Genomic DNA, 17,765 nt, shown 5'->3' with positions numbered 1-17,765 from the left:
GGGTGAGAAAAACTGGCGGAGACGTCTCAGAACACCTAACTTCATAGAAGCTGTTTTAGCTAGAGATGAGATGTGAAGTTTCCAGTTCAGATTATAAGTAAAGGACAGACCGAGGATGTTCAGTGTAGAAGAGGGGGACAGTTCAGTGTCATTGAAGAAGAGGGGATAGTCGTCTGGAAGGTTGTGTCGAGTTGATAGATGGAAGAATTGAGTTTTTGAGGCATTGAACAATACTAAGTTTGCTCTGCCCCAATCAGAAATTTTAGAAAGATCAGAAGTCAGGCGTTCTGTGGCTTCCCTGCGTGATATGTTTACCTCCTGAAGGGTTGGACGTCTATGAAAAGACGTGGAAAAGTGCAGGGTGGTATCATCAGCATAGGAGTGGATAGGGCAAGAAGTTTGGTTTAGAAGATCATTAATGAATAATAAGAAGAGAGTGGGTGACAGGACAGAACCCTGAGGAACACCACTGTTAATAGATTTAGGAGAAGAATAGTGACCGTCTACCACAGCAGCAATAGAACGGTCAGAAAGGAAACTTGAGATGAAGTTACAGAGAGAAGGATAGAAACCGTAGGAAGGTAAATGGAGAAGGCAGAATACTACATGATGATTTAATATGGTATGTAAAAGATGTTATGATGACAGACACGGTGTGGCTTATATGTTAACTCTTGAGTTGGCCAAGAGAGTGAATAGTACTTTGTATAAAAGGGGAAAAAAAAAAAATAATAATTGCCATAGGTTTGAAACTGTTATCAATGAAAGCATCGTTAATAGAAGCTAGGCTATTATACCATCCAAGAAGAAAGATCACAAGGAAGAAAAGTTCCCTTTAATGAAACGCTGCAAGAAGTCCAACAAAACGTAAAATATAAAGAATATGTAATAGTCATGGAGGAATAGAATGGTTATGCTGACTTGGACAGAACTGGTGTAGAAAACATTTTAGATGGATATGTAATTGGCTATAAAAATGAAGAAGAAAACCGAGTTTTAGGATTTATGTGCTCTTAAACAACTCATCAATAATGAATTAATTCTATAAATACCAAGAATCACAAAAATGGACATGGCAGTTGCAGAGGTATATATGTCTAAGGTCGATTTATTTGTTATTAGCAACAAAAAGCTGTTCTGGCATATTAGAGCGTTCCATCAGTACCTGCAGATGCAGTCTACAGACTGTCCTTGCGAAAGTGAAAACGAAGAAACCAAGACAGAAAACAAAACGTGGTTGAAAGATAAAGAATTTTAAAATTGAAAGAGTAGGACTGTTACAAATCTGACCCAAGATTGAGCAGCAGCTGTGACAGGGGTTGTGTTTGAGTTGTGTGTGTATATATATATATATATATATATATATATATATATATATATATATATATATATATATATATATATATATATATATATATATATATATATATATATTGTTACGACTCAATCACAGCTCCTCTCACAGCTGCCACTCAATCTCGGGTCAGCTTTCTTTATGCTATACCAAAAACTTAGTGCGAGGCACTCGCGAGTGGTACACAGATGTCTCCAAGGTCGCCACTCCTGCCTCTGATGCAGGAGAAAACTTACAACCCTCACACACTTATCACAATAGCTTGGAAAGGATTCGCGCAAGGACGTTCCAGAGACAATCACGACAAACACCACAAAAATGAGACTATAATATTATAGAGCTAACGCCCACAGGAGCAACTACCCATGCCCGCAGAATATCGTAGTACTCTTGTCTGAGTTTAGTTTGTATCTAATCTTTCAGAGAACAGACTCTGTTGTCTCCTCGAAATTGATAAGGCTGGAGAGAAAACAGACAACTGTACACGCACGAATCATAAAAACCAAAGATATCCTCTGGCCACAGTCATACAACGACGATTCACAGAGCCAGCCGCATTTCACAAGGGCTGCGAAACCAACAGTAAGGCCAACAAACAACACAAAACATAATAACATATCCAACAGACGCCCCACTCCCCTATGACACAGAGGGCAACAAGTGTAGGATTGTATTTTATACAGTACTTGTGAGAGGCAGCGATGCGTTTACAATGTTATACAATAAAGCCGAGTTGGCACCTTAGTTCCCGCGCATCGCACCTCAGTGCTCTCACGGCTTGCCTCGGGACAGCAGCGTCCCCTCGCAACCCGGCCTGTACTTTCTTCCTAGCATAGAATAAAAGACCTACTTTACTTCGGTGAGTCCATTGCCTTCCCCACGACGTAGATGGCACATGGGCACCTACACGACGAGCAAGTCGTCCCACATGGCGCAGTGAGTAGCTGAAAGGAAGAAAGCCGCGGCAGACGCTACACGTCACCTAGCTTGGACCCCTTCAGTCTTCGAGTGCAGTGTTCCGACAGTGTTGTGCGGTGCAGTGTTCCGACAGTGTTGTGCGGTGCAGTGTTCCGACAGTGTTGTGCGGTGCAGTGTTCCGACAGTGTTGTGCGGTGCAGTGTTCCGACAGTGTTGTGCGGTGCAGTGTTCCGACAGTGTTGTGCGGTGCAGTGTTCCGACAGTGTTGTGCGGTGCTAATGTCAGTGCAGTGTTTTTCGTGTGCCTGCATTGAGACAGCAAGGTAGACGGCAAACTTCATCCAGCAAGTCAGGAGCGCACGTGTCACACCCCTACCTGCTGCGGAGTCTGAACAGACACTGCCCGAGGCGAGTGGAGCGTCCCCGGCCCCCGGGGGACTGCCCTGCGGCAGTCAGTGTTGCCATACACAGAGCATACCGCACTGCCCCCACGCACACCACCGACACGAACAGACGCACGCACGCACACCACACACTGCATTCAGCTTCAGGATACAGTCTGCACAGCCTTGTGTTCTCTTTTTTACTCGTGTCAGTTCGACCCGTTGAGGGGCTGGTCACGTAGTAATCTCTAGAGTCACCCTGAGCGATGCCGAAAGGCGGAAAGAAGCCAACACCACCACCTGCACTGTCCGAGGGAGGCTCGCCGCAATCTTCACCACCTCCATCGCCCTCAGTTCCTATGGATGTACAAGCACTTTTGCAATGGATGGCAGACAGGGAGGAAGCAGCACGAGCCGAGAGGGAAGAACAGCGGCGAGAAGACGCAGCACGTTTTGAAGCCTTGCTGACAAGACTGGCGCCGATGTCACCGCAGCCTTCGGGTGCGGCTGGGAGCCCCGCTGCCCCGTCAGGCCCGCCTGCAGCCCCACCGACTCCTGAAGCGGCTGTACAGCCCCCACCTCCTCTTTCTTCGGATGTTACGTACCAACAGTTCAGAGAATGGAGGCGGAAATGGGAAGACTACGCAACCATGGTGGACATCGCGAGCCTGTCCCGCCCCAAACAGCTGATCCAGTTACGGATGTGCCTGTCACTCGCGACTCAGAGAGTGCTGGAGCACACGCTACAGGTGCCTCCAAGCTCCACTTCGTCCGTCGACGAGGTGCTCGACGTTCTGCAGAAGCACATTAAGGAATCCAGCAATGAGGCACTGAGACGGCGGGCGTTCACTACCTGCAAACAGGCTACAGGAGAGTCTTTTGCAGACTTCTTTGTGAGGCTCAAGAGTCTGTCGGAAGAGATTGATGTCTGCAAAGCTCACAGCACGGAGTGTAAAGAAGCCTGGCTTAAGCACGGCATCCTCACTGGTGTGCAGGACGAGGAAGTAGTGCAGAGAATCATCGCCCTCGACGCTGCCGCCACACTCGCGGACGTTGTGACATTGTGCCGTTCCTACGAGGCCACCAGGACCGCTGCCTCGGCCCCACGTGCTCCTCCTGGGGTCCGTGCTGTCTCTCAGTACAGGAAAGACAAGAAGACGGACCATAGGACCAAAGCGGACGCACGTCCAGCTGTGCCTACACTGCAGTCTTCCTGCAGTAATTGCGGCAAGCAACAGCACGGCCCCAAAGGCTGCCCTGCTACGGAAGCAGTTTGCCACGGGTGCGGCAAGACAGGGCACTGGTCACATATGGAAAAATGTCCAGCCAAGACTGTCCAGTGTAATGCATGCAGCCGATATGGGCACTTCGAGAAACTCTGCAAGTCTTCCAACCCCAATAGTCAACATTCCTCGAAACCCAAGCTTCAGAAGACGAACACAGTCTCCGTTGTCAAGGGTCCCCGAGACTTCCAAGCAGGAAGCGAGTAATGTACGCAGAGTCCACTCAACTGTTCTGGTCAAGCCTACGCCTTCTCCTACCATATGCATAGTCGTCACACACGGTGAGAGGTCCGATACCATGGAAATGATACCCGACACAGGCGCCGACACCACGGTGATAGGCCCACAACATCTCCAGCACTTGGGCCTCACGAGTAACCTGCAACCGCCACCCTCGCTCGACTACTACAACGCAGACGGGTCTAAGATGCCTGCTGCTTTGGGTTCCCTCCAGGCGGAGCTCACCTATGGCAAGTTGTCGTGCTCGGGGTGGATCGATGTGCAAGGTGCCCTTAGCACTCCTTTGCTCTCCTGGCAGCACTGCAGGGAGTTAGGCATCATACCGAAGGACTTCCCACGGCAGATAACGGACGACGTTAGTACCGTCGGCAGGATTAGGGAGTCGACAAGTGCCACACCAGTGGCCACTGTACAGTGCCACAGGCAACCAGCCTCTGTGGTTGTCCAACCTCCAGCACCATCGCCATCACTCCCACTTCATGCCAACACATCACTTGCAGAGGCCAAGGAGTACTTCCTCCAAGAGTATGCAGACGTTCTCGTGAAGAAGGACGACCTGCAGAAGGCACCGTTGCAGCCTATGTCGGGATCGCCCATGCGGATCCACCTTAGAGAAGATGCAAAGCCCTTTGCCGTCCACACACCCCGGCTGATTCCCCGGGCATAGCAAGACCACGTGAAGGCTGAGTTGGACTCCATGGTGGCACAAGGTATCATCGCCCCAGCTGATGAGGACCCATCTCCTTGGTGCCACCCAATGGTTGTCGTTCCGAAGGTCGGGGGAGGCGTACGCATCACCACCGACTTGTCAAAGCTAAACAGCCAAGTGTCCCGCCCGGCCCACCCGTCGCCTACGCCATTCGCAGCGATCAGAAGTGTGGACCCAGAGGCCAAGTACTTCACAACAATCGATGCTTTGTGCGGTTACTGGCAAATCCCTCTGGCCGAGGAAGACCAACAACTCACGACTTTCATCACTCTTTACGGCCGCTTCCGCTACCTCCGCGGCCCCATGGGCTTTGCTGCCACTGGGGACGCCTTCTGTCGACGAGGCGACCAGGCTCTGCAGGGAGTGATGAAGTGTGTGAAGGTAGTAGACGATCTCCTGTTGTACGACAAGGACTACCTTCCACACCTCCACCGGGTCAACGACGTTCTGGCAAGATGCAGGTCACACGGCATTACCTTAAACGCCGAGAAGTTTGTTCTGGCCGCTGGTGTCCTACTGCGGCTACCAGCTTTCTCACGACGGCATCGCAGCAGACCCAGGGAAGGTCCGCGCCATCACGGACTTTGTCAAGCCAGCCAATCTCACAGACCTGCGGTCATTCATGGGCCTCGCAAATCAGCTGGCTGACTTTTCTCCTGACGTATCCGCCGCTGCTGCCCCACTCCGCCCGTTGATGAGCCCGAAGAGAGCGTTCGTGTGGACCCCTGACCACGACCAGGCTTTCGAACGTGTCAAAAAGGCCTTGTCCAACCCACCAGTTCTCGCAGCATTCGATCCTGACCTCCCGACTGCCCTACAAACAGACGCTTCGCGCTTGTACGGCTTAGGATACGCCCTCCTACAAGACCACAGGGGAGGACACTTCCATCTAGTACAGTGTGGCTCACGCTTCTTGACGGATACGGAGACACGCTACGCCACGATCGAGTTAGAACTGCTGGCAGTAGTGTGGGCTATGAAGAAATGTAAGTTTAACCTCACGGGTCTGCAGCACTTCACCCTTGTGACAGACCATCGCCCACTTGTCCCTATCCTCAACAGCTACACACTAGACGCCATCGAAAACCCACGTCTGCAACGTTTGAAGGAGAAGTTAGCAGCTTTCGTCTTCACTGCAACGTGGCGGCCGGGTAAAGAGTTGTGCATCCCTGATGCCCTCTCACGCTTCCCAGTGAGCAACCCGACCATCGACGACGACGCCCTGGACGCCGAGACCAGCTTCTCCGTCAGGAGTATTGTCACTTTGGGAGCAGTCGAGTCCCTTGCCACCACAGCTACTGACAGCGACCCAGCGATGGAGGAACTTCGGCGTGCGGCCCATGAAGATCCTGCCTACGTCGAGCTCCTTCAGCACATCAAGCAGGGATTCCCAAGCGACCGCCCTACCAAATACTCTGCGCCCATATTGGAAACTACGTGAGGACCTGTATTGTGAGGAGGACCTCGTCCTGTATGGGGCTAGAGTTGTTGTTCCGGCCGCCTTTCGCCATCGCGTCCTAGCTCGCCTGCACGACAGCCACCGAGGAGCTGAGGCTACGAAACGACGAGCGCGACAGGCGGTGTACTGGCCCGGCATTGACGCGGACATTGTGAACACGGTCCGCGCTTGTGAGCCGTGTCAGGTAATGCAGCCAAGCCAGCAGCGAGAGCCCCACCTCTGCGACGACAACCCCACCAGGCCCTTCGAGTCAGTGTCAGCTGACTTGTTCTCTACCGCGGGGAAGTACTTCCTCGTGGTCGCTGACCGACTGTCTGGCTGGCCTGTTGTGGTGTCTTGTGGCGTTGATACTGCTTCTTCAGCAACGATTCGTCACCTCAGGCAACTCTTCCGCGACCTAGGTGTGCCAGTTCGCCTACGCACGGATGGCGGCCCACAGTTCGCCAGCCAGGAGTTCGCCGCCTTCCTTGAGCGCTGGGGAATCCGCCACAACATGTCGACGCCCCACTACCCACAATCGAATGGTCATGCAGAGGCTGCTGTAAAATCAGTTAAGTACCTCATCCAGAAGGTGGCCCCTACTGGACACCTGGATTGTGAGGCGTTCGACAGGGGTCTCCTCGAGCTTCGCAACGCCCCAAACCACACTGGTCGCTCCCCAGCCCAGATCCTCTACGGTCACCCCCTTCGCTCTTGTGTCCCCGCTCACGCTAAGGCTTTCCAGAAACAGTGGCAGGCCAGAGTAGAGAGCTGTGATCGTCGGGCTGCTGTTCGCCTACAAGATGATACAGACCGATACGACGCACATGCCCGGCCTCTCCCACCGCTCGAGCTCGACGCTGTAGTCCGTGTCCAAGACCCAACGACGAAGCGCTGGGATAAGGTCGGCACCGTCATGGGCATCGGCAAGTCCCGTGACTACCTCGTCAAGATGCCCAGCGGTCGTATCTGGTGGAGGAACCGCCGCTTCCTTCGCCCGTCCATGTCCCCGTCCAAGGACCTGCCGCCCACGGACGCCACCCCACCTGGAGCAGAGTCACCCCAGCCCGCTCTGCCTCGCCGCTCAGCACGCATCAAGGGCAGGAGAGACGCTCAAGACACTGCGTGCTATGAGCGTGAAGGGGGGAGGGAGATGTAGGATAGTATTTCATACAGTACTTGTGAGAGGCAGCGATGCGTTTACAATGTTATACAATAAAGCCGAGTTGGCACCTTAGTTCCCGCACATCGCACCTCAGTGCTCTCACGGCTTGCCTCGGGACAGCAGCGTCCCCTCGCAACCCGGCCTGTACTTTCTTCCTAGCATAGAATAAAGGACCTACTTTACTTCGGTGTGTCCATTACCTTCCCCACGACGTAGATGGCACATGGTCACCTACACGACGAGCAAGTCGTCCCACAAGAAGTATATGCTGAAATACAGGCATATATATATATATATATATATATATATATATATATATATATATATATATATATATATATATATATATATATATATATATATATATATATATATATATATATATATATATATATATATATATATATATATATATATATATATATATCGTAGCCAAGCCAAGGGTGTGTTGTCGCCAAAGCATCCAGGCCTTGGCCACCCATTTCCCCAGAGGTCACTGATTATCGCCGTGACGCCGTGACCTCTTGTGAGGCTTACGGCATCCCTGGTCACACGAACAGGACAGTGCCTGCCCTGATGACGAGGCACCCGAGCGCCGAGTAAAGGTGACTAAGGCCGTGTAGTTCATGGACCTAGCCTATTCGTAATCAATCTTGTGATCAGGTTACCTTACAGTCGCTGACTTCACAAAACACTTCAGTAATGCACGAACTAGAAGAACATAGAAAAACCATTATGTTCGCGTGTAAAGGTGGTTAACCATAGACTCCCTATGAGACATGTTTCTTACGCATCTACAGTGAAGCATAAGTATCCTGGTGATCGTGTGGAGTGAAGGAAGAGATGAGTGTACTAACTAGTTAGATTTTGAACCTTAAGGATAACTCTTTATGTAGTAGTAGATAACAATGTACGTAGGTCGACGTTGCCGTCGTCAAAATGGAATATAAGGCGAAGTAGCGAACGATTCTCTCAAACCTAACTAGACTCCAAGAGTCAAGTGTTACAAGTCTTGGTCTCGTCTTGGTCGTAAGTAATACTTTGAAAATTTTTCCTAAGTGCCTTGTGTGTCTCGATTTAAAATGTTGTTTCAGTATACTGTGGTCCCCACATATTTTATGTCATTTTCCATGTGTTGATATAATGCTGAATTTTGAAGAGTGATTTTAATATCTTTTGTGGCACTTCGCATGTAGTGCTAATATTTTAATGTTACATTTGATTATTCATTTATGTGATTATGTTATATGTGTCCTTACTTGTTAATGTGTTATAAGTTACTGAATGACCTGAGTTCGTCGAAAAAATCTTGCTAAAGTAAAGTGAAAAGTGACGTCAAGATTTATCGAAAGGTCATTATATGTTGTAATATGTGGTGGAATTCTGGTCTTTCGTTGCTTGCGAGTATCGTGAAATGTGTTAATTACTGGTTAATAAGTGGCGTTAACGTTTCTGAACTGCGTTTGTGGCTTAACCCACTGTGAGAACCCCGGCCTTAACTCTCGATTACCTGGATTTAAACTTTGTGGTGTTTGTTATATAAAGAATTAGTGCAGTTCCTGCGTAACCTCTGCCTTCCCTTAAAGGTAAGGAGGAGGGTTACGATATATATATATATATATATATATATATATATATATATATATATATATATATATATATATATATATATATATATATATATATATATATATATATATATATATATATTGTAATTCTTATTATTATTATCATTATTATTATTATTATTACTATTATTATACAGTGCTGTGTAAATAAAAAGAAAAGTGGGAAGAAGCAAGGAGATGAGTAACGATAGCATTTACAACATGGCACTCAAACAGGGAATGGAGGAAGGCAAAATCAAATATTGCAGCCTACTCGGCGGGCGGGCTCTTTCCCGCTTACTTTTCATTTTCTCAAACGATAGCATTTACAACATGGCACTCAAACAGGGAATGGAGGATGGCAAAATCAAATATTGCAGCCTACTCGGAGGGCGGGTTCTTTCCCGCTGCTACGGGAAAGAGCCTGCCCGCCGAGTAGGCTGCAATATTTGATTTTGCCTTCCTCCATTCCCTGTTTAAGTCCCATGTTGTAAATGCTATCGTTTGAGAAAATGAAAAGTAATAAATAACATAACGTAGTTAGATTGCCACTAGTCCCTTCATGGAAGTGTAGCAAGCAAAACTATTAAAAATGTGTTTGTATCTCGTTGATCATATTATGTGGGGGATGAGGTGTGTCACTGTGCGTCATTCTCCCGTCGCTCCCTTGTGTTCCCTTGTCTCGAGGCAAGGTGGGACAGCCTACACATCCGTTTTACCACGTTTCAGTCGATGTTCAGTTAGCGAGAGGGGTGGAGGTGCGTTTTGAGGAAGTGCGAGGCTTGGAGACTACGAGGATATAGCTTAGAAGGCGTTTAGTTTATGATATTATTTGTTTAATTAAAGCAATAAGCTCCTGCCGATAATAGGTGGGAGATAAGAATCTCCAAGAGCCTACCTGTGATTGTTGTGCCTCTTAATCTAATATATTCCACACCGGTTCCTTAACTTCAACTGGAGTGGGGTTTATCAGAGAGATGTTGGTAGATTCTCTTCTTTTTGTCTGTGGGCTGTTTGTTCCTGTGTCTGGTGTATTTTCGTCGTGTTGTTAAATGTTACTGGGCTCCAGTGTTTTTTTTTTTTTTTTGGGGGGGTGAGGTGGTGGGGGAGGGACTCTGGGCCTAGAGGATAACTGTCTCTGCTGTGCTGCGGCGTCTGCTTCCTCTCTAAATCAGTCAGCTTTGGGTGGCTGTGGTATGTCTTCCGAGCAGTTTTAGATGGTATTGCTTGGCAGGAGATATGATATTCTATGGACGCGGAAGATTTGTCTCAAGAGAGTAGTAGTTCATAGAATATTATAATCCTTATATGTGTTTGTCGTTTGTTGTAGCTGAGCCTCCTAGAATGTATTTATCGATTCTTTTCTAGCTGGTGGAGTGACTTTGCAGTTGTAGTACTCCTTTGCCTGTAGGAGGTGAAACAAGCTGACGATCTCAGTTGTGTAATTCACCAAAGGAGGCCAATGTTACTAGGCTCCAGTGTTCTTTTGAGGACTCTGGGCCTAGAGGATAACTGTCTCTGCTGTGCTGTGGCGTCTGCTTCCTCACTCGAGGGAGCGATCCCACGCTGGGGCTGATCACGTGATAGGGGGAAGAAGGATGGACAACAGGTCCCACACCACACCCCAAAACACGCTCATTGGTTTCTTAAACATACATTATTTTTAATAAATTATTTTATGGAAAGCTATAGGGCCTGGATGAAATGTTCTTCTTTTAAAAACACTGTATTACAACTTCTCTTCTCACACAGATGTTGAGTTCAAGTTACTGGGTTTACTGGAAAAGGAGCGAACTAAATAAAAGAGTGAGTCAATGTTAGCAAGGCGAGAAGTTACAGTAACTTGTCACATGCTCCCAGCATGCGAATGACCAGGGCCTTTTGGAGTGAAGGCTTGAGCAGTCGCTCTGTGACGTGTGGTGGTGAATCTTCCGGGACCTCAGATCGCCGTTTCGAGACCCTATCTGCTCAGTGTTCCTCAATTAATTTATTGGATCACTTCAAGCTCCATGTCTCTTCCTCAACATTTTCAAGTGTATTAAATTTTACACTTCATATGTAGCTTAATCCAATGTCTGATGGTATGGTGAAAGACATGGTAAACCTATCCTGTTTATTTATTTATTTTTACTTATTTATTTATTTATCTGATTCTTTTTTTTTTAATGTAGGAGGGACACTGGCCAAGGGCAACAAAAATCCAATAAAAAAAAAAAAAAAGGCCCACTGAAATGCCAGTCCCATAAAAGGGTCCAAAGCGGTAGTCAAAAATTGAAGGATAAGTGTCTTGAAACCTCCCTCTTGAAGGGATTCAAGTCGTAGGAAGATGGAAATACAGAAGCAGGCAGGGAGTTCCAGAGTTTACGAAAGAAAGGTATAAATGATTGAGAAAGCTGGTTAACTCTTGCGTTAGAGAGGTGGATAGAATAAGGGTGAGAGAAAGAAGAAAGTCTTGTGCAGCGAGGCCGCGGGAGGAGAGGAGGCATCCAGTTAGCAAGATCAGAAAAGCAGTTAGCATGAAAATAGCGGTAGAAGACACCTAGAGATGCAACATTGCGGCGATGAGAGAGAGGCTGAAGACAGTCAGTTAAAGGAGATGAGACGAAAAGCTTTTGATTCCACCCTGTCTAGAAGGACAGTATGAGTGGAACCCCCAAGTTATGTAAAAGCATACTCCATACATGGACGGATAAGGCCCTTGTATAGAGTTAGCAGCTGGGAGGTTGAGAAAAACTGGCGGAGACGTCTCAGAGCGCCTAACTTCATAGAAGCTGTTTTAGCTAGAGATGAGATGTGAAGTTTCCAGTTCAGATTATAAGTAAAGGACAGCCGAGGATGTTCAGTGTAGAAAAGGGGGACAGTTGAGTGTCATTGAAGAAGAGGGGATAGTTGTCTGGAAGGATGTGTCGAGTTGATAGATGGAGGAATTGAGTTTTTGAGGCATTGAACAATACCAAGTTTGCTCTGCCCCAATCAGAAATTTTAGAAAGATCAGAAGTCAGGCGTTCTGTGGCTTCCCTGCGTGATATGTTTACCTCCTGAAGGGTTGGACGTCTATGAAAAGACGTGGAAAAGTGCAAGGTGGTATCATCAGCGTAGGAGTGGATAGGACAAGAAGTTTGGTTTAGAAGATCATTAATGAATAATAAGAAGACAGTGGGTGACAGGACAGAACCCTGAGGAACACCACTGTTAATAGATTTAGGAGAAGAACAGTGACCGTCTACCACAGCAGCAATAGAACGGTCAGAAAGGAAACTTGAGATGAAGTTACAGAGAGAAGGATAGAAACCGTAGGAGGGTAGTTTTGAAATAAAAGCTTTGTGCCAGACTCTATCAAAAGCTTTTGATATGTCCAAGGCAACAGCAAAAGTTTCACCAAAATCTCTAAAAGAGGATGACCAAGACTCAGTAAGGAAACCCAGAAGATCACCAGTAGAGCGGACTTGACGGAACCCATACTGGCGATCAGATAGAAGGTTGTGAAATGATAGATGTTTAAGAATCTTCCTGTTGAGGATAGATTAAAAAACTTTAGGTAGGCAGGAAATTAAACCAATAAGACGGTAGTTTGAGGGATTAGAACGGTCACCCTTTTTAGGAACAGGTTGAATGTAGGCAAACTTCCAGCAAGAAGGAAAGGTAGATGTTGACAGACAGAGCTGAAAGAGTTTGACTAGGCAAGGTGCAAGCACGGAGGCACAGTTTCGGAGAACAATAGGAGGGACCCCATCAGGTCCATAAGCCTTCCAAGGGTTTAGGCCAGCGAGGGCATGGAAAACATCATTGCGAAGAATTTTAATACATGGCATGAAGTAGTCAAAGGGTGGAGGAGAGGGAGGAACAAGCCCAGAATCGTCCAAGGTAGAGTTTTTAGCAAAGGTTTGAGCAAAGAGTTCAGCTTTAGAAATAGATGTGATAGCAGTGGTGCCATCTGGTTGAAACAGAGGAGGGAAAGAAGAAGAAGCAAAGTTATTGGAGATGTTTTTGGTTAGATGCCAGAAATCACGAGGGGAGTTAGATCTTGAAAAGTTTTGACATTTTCTGTTAATGAAGGAGTTTTTGGCTAGTTGGAGAACAGACTTGGCATGGTTCCGGGCAGAAATATAAAGTGCATGAGATTCTGGTGATGGCAGGCTTAAGTACCTTTTGTGGGCCACCTCTCTATCATGTATAGCACGAGAACAAGCTGTGTTAAACCAAGGTTTGGAAGGTTTAGGACGAGAAAAAGAGTGAGGAATGTATGCCTCCATGCAAGACACGATCACCTCTGTTATGCGCTCAGCACACAAAGACGGGTCTCTGACACGGAAGCAGTAGTCATTCCAAGGAAAATCAGCAAAATACCTCCTCAGGTCCCTCCAGCTAGCAGAGGCAAAACGCCAGAGGCACCTTCGCTTAGGGGGATCCTGAGGAGGGATTGGGGTGATAGGACAAGATAAAGATATGAGATTGTGATCGGAGGAGCCCAACGGAGAAGAAAGAGTGACAGCATAAGCAGAAGGATTACAGGTCAGGAAAAGGTCAAGAATGTTGGGCGTATCTCCAAGACGGTCAGGAATACGAGTAGGGTGTTGCACCAATTGCTCTAGGTCATGGAGGATAGCAAAGTTGTAGGCTAGTTCACCAGGATGGTCAGTGAAGGGAGAGGAAAGCCAAAGCTGGTGGTGAACACTGAAGTCTCCAAGAATGGAGATCTCTGCAAAAGGGAAGAGGGTCAGAATGTGCTCCACTTTGGAAGTATAGTAGTCAAAGAATTTCTTGTAGTCAGAGGAGTTAGGTGAGAGGTATACAGCACAGATAAATTTAGTATGAGAGTGACTCTGTAGTCGTAGCCAGATGGTGGAAAACTCGGAAGATTCAAGAGCGTGGGCACGAGAGCAGGTTAAGTCATTGCGCACATACACGCAGCATCCAGCTTTGGATCGAAAATGAGGATAGAGAAAGTAGGAGGGAACAGAAAAGGGGCTACTGTCAGTTGCCTCAGACACCTGAGTTTCAGTGAGGAAAAGAAGATGAGGTTTAGAAGAGGAGAGGTGGTGTTCTACAGATTAAAAATTATATCTTAGACCGCGAATGTTGCAGAAGTTAATGAAGAAAAAGTTGAGGGGGCTGTCAAGACACTTAGGGTCGTCGACAGAAAGGCAGTCCGACCTGGGGACATTTATAGTCCCCTCCTCAGATGGGAACTCCGAGGCTGGTGTAGGAGTCGCCATGATCATTTTAAAATTTTTGAGTGAAGGGTGTGTGTGTTATTAGGTGCTTATAGTTTTGTGTGGAGGAAGAGAGTTGTCTTTAGAGGGCAGGCTGTGACTGCCCCCTTGTGTTGTGAGACACAAAGGGAAACGTTCAGTGAGGTCACAGCTGGATTTAATGATAAGTTCACAGCACCCCCTGAACAGTGCTTTAGACCTCACTGGGAGTAATTATCGTTTCGGCAGGTGTCTACTACCTCCTCCTTGTATTATTGGAGTAATTGACACCCAGAGCATTATGAATTTGATATGTCACCGCGGATCAGTGAGGATCAGATGATTCAACACACTGATGTGACGACTTGGTGCTGACAGACAATCCCACTGCCCCTTCCCCAACATACATACACACACACACACACACACACACACACACACACACACACATAACTGAACACAAAATCCACCCTCCCAACCCACATACACAGACACACACGCCCAATAACATCTTCCCCCCCCCCCACACACACACACACGTGCAGAGAAATCAACACACATACGCACACACAACCGCTCCACTGATCCAAGTTGCCATATCAATTTCATAATGTTTAGGGAGTCAACTATTCTGATGATACATAAAATTCTTCAATTCTATTTTTCATATAAAATATGACAATCCTCGCGGAAAACCCTGTATAATAAGAAAACAATGTAATGATAAATATACTGTTGTGACAGCCACCTTCAGCCTTCAGGCACCTTCAGGTACTCAGGTACCATAGCAACAGCCAAGGATCGGTCAGCACACAACAGGGATCCACCACTGTCATCGGGTTCGTTTGACTAATGGGGGGCAAGCAGGTACACACGCTCACAGTTTGAACTCAACAAACTACTGAGAGATGAAGGGTAACGAGACACAGTTTCACCTGGCACTCCTGTCTTTAATAACAGCGGCATTATAGGGCACAAGGTAAACCAGCACGTCACAGTGCGAGTACAAACAAGGTACGCACCACACAACCTCACTCAGCATTTCGTTCAGTACCGTAGAGTAATGTGTCTCACCACACAAACAGCCTAACAGCACACAGTAGTGTCGCACCATGCGGGCAGTGTTACACAACTACCTCCGCCCACAGTCCAATCCGTCACGAACAATGTAGGAGTCACGCACACACTTCAGTTTCACATTCACTGTCTCAAGTTACCAGGGCACGCAACCCTCACAACGTCCCTCAGGACCCAGAGTCACATGCAGTCACAGCATGGTGCGGGAGCAACGAGTGTCAGAGGGCTGCGCAGGTGCGGCGTATGCAGGAAACGGGAACTCTCTCTCTCTCTCTCTCTCTCTCTCTCTCTCTCTCTCTCTCTCTCTCTCTCTCTCTCTCTCTCTCTCTCTCTCTCTCTCTAGCGGCGGCAGCACCCCATATGGACTCGCCTCGCAGATGACTGGCTCACCAGCCAACCAGCGGCCTCCCATCCACCTGTCAGCAACGCTTTAGGCATCATTACCACCAAGTAGCTTACTATAAGCGTTTTTACCAGCGCATCAGAATATCAAACACTGTTTGATGTTTCGGCTGGGCTTTTGGTAAACACGACTACTGTGCTACCAGACGACTCTCGCTCGCACCGTCTCGGAAAAACTGTCGTACGGATCATAACAGAGACAGCAGCCGTGGTGGGAAGTTTGAGTATCAACAAAGCCAGACTACGAGAAGTGAGTCAAGGGACGAGATAATGGACAGCAGCACTGACTCTGATACTTATCTGGAAGATGAGGAAAACCATTCTCTTCTATCAGGACCTATGATGCCTTTATTGGCAGTTGCAAGCGTGGCAGAGATGCAGCCAGAGGCAGATATGGGTGCTGTAGCAGTAGCAGCAGCAGTAGCTTGTGACTTCATGGAAAGGTAATTATTGTCGACCAATACTAATTTTAACTATTTGTATACTAAGGGTTCTCTGGAGATTTGCAAAAAAAATATGTCAAATTTACGCTGCTTTGATGCATTAACATTGCAGTCACTAACAATAATGAAAAACCATTAGAAGTACCGGTATAGATCTAAGAGTATACTCATACACTTTCTCATAGCTTTCTGATAGGAAACAGAGAGTAGTATTAAATGGGGCAATGTCTGAGTGGAAGGAAGTGGTTAGTGGGGTACCCCAAGGATCAGTGCTAGGACCTCTTCTTTTCTTGGTGTATACTAATGAGTTAGATATAGGAATTAGTAGAAAAGTCTCAAAGTTTGCAGATGATACTAAGATAGCATGTGCAGTACAGGGTGAAAATGACAATTACAGAATAAAACGAGACCTGGACAGGCTGATAGCATAGGCAGTACAGGGTGAAAAGGACAATTACAGAATACAACGAGACTTGGACAGGCTGATAGCATGTGCAGTACAGGGTGAAAAGGACAATTACAGAATACAACGAGACCTGGACAGACTGATAGCATAGGCAGACAGGTGGCAGATGGAGTTTAATTCTAAAAGTGTCAGGTTATGCATTTAGGTAAAGACAACAAACTTTAGCTATGAGATGGAGGGATGTTGGCTAGAGGCAGTAGAGGAGGGAAAGGATTTAGGTGTAGTGATAGACAGGACTATGAAATTTTCAAAGCAATGTTTAGAAGCAAGAAATAGGGCAAATAGGATCCTGGGTTTTATAAATAGAAATGTTAGTTATAAAAGTAAGGAAGTGGTGCGTAGCTTATATAATTCATATGTTAGGCCCCACTTAGAGTATTGCATACAGGCCTGGTCACCCCATTATAGGCAGGATATTAACATGTTAGAAGCAGTTCAGAGAAGAGTAACTAGGATGATACCAGCATTAAAGCGCCTGGAGTATAAAGATAGATTAAAGGAATTAAACATGTTTTCATTTGAGAGGAGATGTATAAGAGGGGATATGATACAGAGTTATTTAAAATGTTCTGTGGAATGTTAAAATGTGGAATGAAATCGTCGTGATGCCGCTACACAGAACAGTTACAGTAAAATTCCCTTCATCCGGCATTCGAGTATCCAGCAGCTTCAAATATCCGGCACATTTTTCCCCGAGCCTTAAAATCAATAAAAAATCAATGTGTACTCATAAAATCGATTAAAATTCCCGCGCGAGGCATACTTTGTCCCCTCGCCACCAGAGCGCACTGCTTCGCGCCACCCGCGGCCCACTGCACTGTGTTTACTCAGTGACTCAGTCCCGCGTGTGCACTGTTTATCGCCTGACACCTTCATCATGCCTAAAGTTGTAGAAAAGAGGAAGCGTGTTGTGCTTACACTTAAGCGGAAGGTAGATATTTGTCGACGATTACAGAGAGGTGAAAGGCGATCAGCTGATCTTTGTTATGGTAAGTTGTGTGAGTGTAGGGTGGTGATTGTGGACATAATTTCACTTCTATTCAAGTATCCGGCAAGTATCTGGTATCCGGCATGTCGGCGGTCCCGTTG

General features: G+C 47.0%; 1 protein-coding gene across 1 annotated transcript; it reads left to right on the top strand.

Annotated features, from left to right (window-relative positions):
- The first annotated feature begins 6,532 nt into the window (after positions 1–6,532).
- Positions 6,533–7,483, top strand: LOC135092837 (uncharacterized). Its single transcript, XM_063991580.1, has one exon. The coding sequence runs from the start codon at positions 6,533–6,535 to the stop codon at positions 7,481–7,483; it is 951 nt and encodes a 316-aa protein (XP_063847650.1).
- The last annotated feature ends 10,282 nt before the right edge of the window (positions 7,484–17,765 follow it).

The sequence above is a fragment of the Scylla paramamosain genome, chromosome 41 (genome assembly GCF_035594125.1).
Source record: "Scylla paramamosain isolate STU-SP2022 chromosome 41, ASM3559412v1, whole genome shotgun sequence".
Lineage (NCBI taxonomy): Eukaryota > Metazoa > Arthropoda > Malacostraca > Decapoda > Portunidae > Scylla > Scylla paramamosain.
Note: the sequence above shows the minus strand (reverse complement) of the source record. Positions and strands in the feature narration are given on the sequence as shown.

Bases quoted from the DNA above. Each gene is read 5' to 3' on its own strand.
- LOC135092837 (XM_063991580.1), top strand. From the start codon at position 6,533: ATGCAGCCAAGCCAGCAGCGAGAGCCCCACCTCTGCGACGACAACCCC.